Below are 5,550 nucleotides of genomic sequence, written 5' to 3'. Positions count from 1 at the left end.
AAAAGGGACAGAGACCCTGGGAGCTCAGGTCTCCAATCTCCAGCATGGGGCCAAGCAGCTGGTGCATGGCCGGTGCATTGACGGTCTGAGAGGGACTGAGGCCTTGGGAGCTGCTCCAGGTGGCTCGGGTCTCCAACCCCTAGCACAAGGTCAGGCAGTCAATGCATGGCTGGTGCATGGAGGGGCCAAGGCTCAGGGAGCTGCTTGAGGCAGCTCGGGTCTCCAACCCCTGGCATAAGGTAGAGCCCCCGATGCATGGAGTGGTACACAAGGCCTTGAGCAGACTGGTGGCTGGGAGAGCCCAAGGCAGCTGAGTGCCGAGGGAGTGGACATCTCACCTGGTGAGATGGGGACAACTTCACCAGGCCTCGGAGTTTGAGTTGCCTGGGAAGGAGTTTCCCACAGGGGAGGGGCTCCCTGGGTGTGGAGGTTTTCTTTGTGGGCTATTCTAGCTGGGTTGTGGAGGGCCTGAAGGACACTGGGGATCTTTCTCCCTTCCTCATCTCTGGAGTGCTGCCACTGCTCCAGGACAACTCGAGCTATTTCTTTTGTGTCTTAGAGAATTAGCATGTTATTTGATGCTCCTGCGCCTTATATTTTGTAAGTTGGCACCTTGCAAGTTTGCCAGAACATATTCCTATTGTGTGTGTGTGTGTGTGTGTGTATGCATGTGTGTGTGTGTATCTATCTATCTATCTATCTATCTATCTATCTGTATATTTACTCTTCATTGTACTAACAAATTGTACATAGGTAAGTTTATGGAGGGTCCTGGTCTGGCTCTATGGGGGATGGAGGGAAACTGCTTGCAGCTAACAGTTGTACCCCAGCACACCTGCCCTGCTAACAAGCTCTTCAAAGGCAGAAGGGAGTATATAACTGAGTACTACCCAGGTTACATAGAGAATTGAGGGATTGCTGCCACCAACAGTGACACCGAGCCCCTGTGAGGCAATACTCAGGATCAGGCCCTGCTTTTCCTGTTCTCAGAAGAGACTAGAAACAATTTCTTTGACTTTCCCCTGACTCTGAAGGAGACAATTGTGTTCTCAAATACGACACTTGCACGGCAGCAGCTAAATAAGGAGGCAAAATGGAGCTGGGTGAATCATCTGCAGGAACATCCAGAGTCAATAAATAGGAGGGCCTGCACAGAAGATGCCTCCCACATCAAAGCAACTTCAAAGGAAGCTCGGGGCAATTTCATTGACCTCATCCCTGTATAAAAAACTCTGAAATAACCTGTATGCTGCTTCCTTTTACCTGGCTACAAATAAATAGAGACATTTTGCCATCCCCTCTAGAAACAAACCTCTGTTTGTCGTTGGTACTCTGCTCTCAGCAGACGCCAGCTAAGCTTGGCCATGAAGCTCCTCTATCTTCTTGTGGGTGTTGCCTTCTTGGTCTTCCAGACCCAGGCTCAGGACGGGGCCGTGGCACAGGATGAGTCTGAGGCCCAAGATCTGGATGAGATGGAAGAGGAGGCTGAGGATGAGTTTGTGGAAGCAGAAGATGTCGCTGGTATGGGATCTCCAGGTGAGGAAAAGCAATAGAGATAAATATCAGGTGGGCATGGGTGGAAGGGAGAGTCCTCTCTTTGCAGCACTACCATGTTGAGCATCCTAAAAAAGGGCAGGGAGAAAACTGGAGAGTTTGCAACTTACTTAGGAAGGTGCAAGATGCAGGGGCAGTGATAAGTGTGCTTAGAAGTAACTGGTCTCCTTAGCAGAGATCCTTAGAGCTGGTATCCTTAGAGAGCAGCCGTGTCTCCTATCAGTCTTCACTGTTTTAGGTGAATCGACCCAAGCTCCTTCAGCCTCCTCAGGTCAGATGAGCTCTTCAGTCCAGTGACCTGCCTCATAGCTCTTCTCTGTAACTGTCTGACTCTGAATTCAAGACACAGGCTATCTCATCTCTCTATTTTCTTGTGATACAGTCTAAGATGTCTCATTTCAGTGTGTGACAAAAGTTAGCAGATTTTCAGGATTTGAACAGGATGGAAAAGCATCACACCTGGGTGCCGAAGGCCTCTTAGCTGTCCAATAGATGGAAAGGAGTCTGGCCCTCAGGGGTCCCAAGAGGGGTCACAAATTGTTTAAAGGAAAACTTCTTGGCAAGCCTTGCTGCAGCCCCATTTTCACGTTGCTGCAACTGGCCATGTCTGCGTGAGACGCTGACTGCATGGTTGTTACTGCGCAGTCATTCAGTACTTGCATACAGAAGTACTAAATGGCTATGTAGTAACCGGCGTTACTGTGCAGTAGTGTCCCCAAACGGCTTTGTGGTGACACTGACTGCATAGCGGCTCATTGCTACTGCATCACACTTCACGCCGTGCAATGCTGCTGCACAGTACTAACAAGCTACTGCGCAGTCAGCGTCTCGTGTAGATGCAACCAGAGAGAACAGATTTGGGTCCATTTTCTTCATGTCTTCACGTGCCCATAGCTTCACCAAATCACCGGGGCCGTTTACACTTTGGTTGTATTTCTGAAGGATGAATTCTGGTCTCTGCTACTCGTGCATGTCAGTCACTGAGCTCCAATCACCTTTACGTACTGCAGAGCTTGCAAGGAAAGATCGTCCCCGCTGCCGAAAAGGACTGTTTTGCAGACCCAAGTGTGGACGGAAAGAACATGTAATTGGGACCTGTCCCAAAGGGCTGATTTGTTGTCGAATCCTCTAAGCCAGCACCATCCTGAGAGCAGAAGGAAACCACAAGTTAGTTCAACACGTCTGAGAAACTGTAATTCCTTTCTTGAACATAAATCCATAGCATTGATATCCATGTGTGTGGTGTTTTGCTTCAAAGTGTCCCTAGTATGAATAGTGCTGGCATTACATTTTTTGCTGGCTAGCATCAGTAGGAAATGTCTGTGATCCCCTTTGATGGGTTTGGAGATATTGAAGTTGTTCTGGTTCTACCTGGGGGGGTGGGGAAGCTGAGTGGCATTTCCCCAAATGTCTCTTTGACCCCCCACCAAGGAACACTAAATAGAGTTTGTGCCCTGGGGCACAATAGTGGGGGTACCATGAGATCTATTTAAGGGTGCTGAGGTGAGGAAGGTGGGGGAACATGCAATATTAGTGCTGTTAGGTGTGCAAACACCTGCACATTATGCAGAAGATAAACCCAGGGATGCCAAACAGCCAAAAAACCTGTGCAATGGGGCACTGATCTTGGCTGTGGGTTGTAGAAATTGCTGTATAGTTAACAATAAATAGCAGTAACAGCACCATATAACTGAGTTAAGGGGTGGGCCATGGACTGCAGTAATAACACCTAGTGCTTGCTAACCCCTGCAAACGTTAACCCATTGCTGCTTCATGCGCTGAATTCCTTAAAAGGTTTGCACTTAAGCTGACCTCCACGTGCTCTTGAGTAAATGCCCCTTTGATACCATCGGCTTATGGAATTTGGGTGGGAAGGGGGGTGAAAGTTCAGGGGATCTTCAGAAAAGGTTTGGGAAAGGGACAAAAACTTCTATAGTTATGCTAGGATGTGCAGCTGTCTTGTCTCTGACGGCAGAGGGCAATGAACTCTGAGACAGAAGCCGACCTTGGACACATGTTGAAAGAGAATAAATGAATAGTATGATGTCTGCTAGGAGGGAGTCACCTCAAAGGTGGCATGTGCACATCAACCTCACAGGCACCGAGCTGGGACTGAGGGCTTATCTCTGGTGAGCCCCGGCAAGCAGATTGAGGAATAACAGAGCAGTCAGATCAGAACATCCTCAAAGGAAGTGTGGGGCAATTTCATTTCCTCCAGAGCTGCACCCAGCTTTAATCACAATGGCCCTCATCTCCACCCTGTGCTCACAGATTCATAGATGTGGGGTTGGAGGGGACCTGAGCAGATCATTAAGTCCGACCCCCTGCCCTGGGCAGGAATGAATACTGGGCTTATATGACCCCTACTAAGTTAAGCTCATATGACCCCAGCTAGGTAGTTATCAAGCCTCCTTTTAAAGACCCCCGGGGTAGGAGCCAGCACCACTTCCCTTGGAAGTTGGTTCCAGTTCCTGGCTACCCTGACGGTGAAGTAGTGCCTCCTGATGTCTAGCTTGAACCTACTCTCTAACGACTTGTGGCCATTATTCCTTGTTACTCCGGGAGGTGCTCAGGTGAACAGAGTCCCTCCCATTCCCCGCTGGTCCCCCCCGGTAAGTTTATAGATGGCCACCAGGTCCCCTCTTAGCCTTCTCTTGTGGAGGCTGAACAGGTTCAGGTCCCATAGCCTCTCCTCGTAGGGCCTGTCCTGCTGCCCGCTGATCATGCAAGTGGCTCTCCTCTGGACCCTCTCCATGCTGTCCACATCCCTCCTGAAGTGCGGCGCCCAGAACTGGACGCAGTACTCCAACGGTGGTCTGACCAGTGTCACAAAGAGGGGGAGGATCACCTTCTTGGATCTGCTTAAGATGAATCTGTGGATGCATGACAAGGTGCGGTTAGCCTTGCTGACAGCATCCTTGCATTGGTGGCCCATGTTCATTTTAGAATCAATAATGACTCCAAGATCCCTTTCTGCCACTGTGCTTTCTAGAAGGGAGTTCCCCAGCCTGTAGGTCTGCTGCTGGTCCTTCCTCCCCAGGTGCAATACCCCGCACTTGTTAGTATTGAATCCCATCCTATTCACATTTGCCCACCCCTGAGAGGCTGGACACCCACAAATCCGCTGGTCCAGACAGATTGCACCCAAGACTGTTTAAGGAACTGGCAGACATCATAGCGTGGGCACTGGCAAGGATATTCGAGAACTCGTGGCGCTCGGACAAAGTACCTGAAGATTGGAAGAGGGTCGATGTGGTACCTATCTTCAAGAAAGGGAGGAAGGAAGACCCAGGGAACTACAGGCCAACCAATTTGACCTGTACTCTTTAAAGTCTTTATAAATAATCTGGATTCTGGTGTCAGAAGTGGACTGGCTAAGTTCACTGATGACACCAAACTTTGGGAAAAAGCGTTCACACTTGAGGATAAACAGGTTATCCAGGCTGACCTCGATAGGCTTGTAAGGTCAGTGGATGAAAACCTGATGGCATTCAATATGGAGAAATGCAAGGTGCTCCACCTCGGGGAAAAAAAACCCATATCATACTTATAGGCTCAGCAGTACTACACTTGCTAGCACCACGGCCAAAAGAGACTTGGGGGTCATGATTGACCACCAGATGAACACAAGCCTCCAATGTGATACCACAGCCTTTAAAATGAACAAAACTCTGGCTTGCATCCAACAATGCTTCTCAAGCAAGTCCCAGGATGTCATCTTCCTGTTGTACTCAGCCTTGGTGAGGCCATAGCTGGAGTACTGCATCCAATTCTGGGCTTCACAATTCAAAAAGGATGTAGAGGAGTTTGAGAAAGTCCAGAGAAGAGCCACGCGCATGATTAGAGGTCAAGAGAACAGGCCCTATGATGAGAGGTTGAAAGCCATGGGACTCTTCAGCCTGGAGAAGCGAAGGCTCAGGGGTGACTTATTCATAGATGTTAGGGTCGGAAGGGACCTCAATAGATCATCGAGTCTGACCCCCTGCATAGGCAGGA

General features: G+C 49.4%; 1 protein-coding gene across 1 annotated transcript; it reads left to right on the top strand.

Annotated features, from left to right (window-relative positions):
• Positions 1–1,308: 1,308 nt before the first annotated feature.
• LOC112551917 (alpha-defensin 15-like) lies at positions 1,309–2,782 on the top strand. Its single transcript, XM_025215701.1, has 2 exons — positions 1,309–1,536; positions 2,565–2,782. Exons 1-2 carry the CDS (start codon positions 1,365–1,367, stop codon positions 2,684–2,686), a joined length of 294 nt encoding a protein of 97 aa, XP_025071486.1. The 5' UTR covers positions 1,309–1,364; the 3' UTR covers positions 2,687–2,782.
• Positions 2,783–5,550: the final 2,768 nt, after the last annotated feature.

Source organism: Alligator sinensis, unplaced genomic scaffold, assembly GCF_000455745.1.
Source record: "Alligator sinensis unplaced genomic scaffold, ASM45574v1 scaffold687_1, whole genome shotgun sequence".
NCBI lineage: Eukaryota > Metazoa > Chordata > Crocodylia > Alligatoridae > Alligator > Alligator sinensis.
This window is presented reverse-complemented; position numbering and strand designations above follow the sequence as displayed.

Excerpts from the sequence above, each read along its gene's own strand:
- LOC112551917 (XM_025215701.1), top strand. The coding sequence starts at position 1,365 with ATGAAGCTCCTCTATCTTCTTGTGGGTGTTGCCTTCTTGGTCTTCCAG. Across the intron at positions 1,537-2,564 it reads CGCTGGTATGGGATCTCCAG|AGCTTGCAAGGAAAGATCGT; the intron begins GTGAGGAAAAGC and ends TACGTACTGCAG.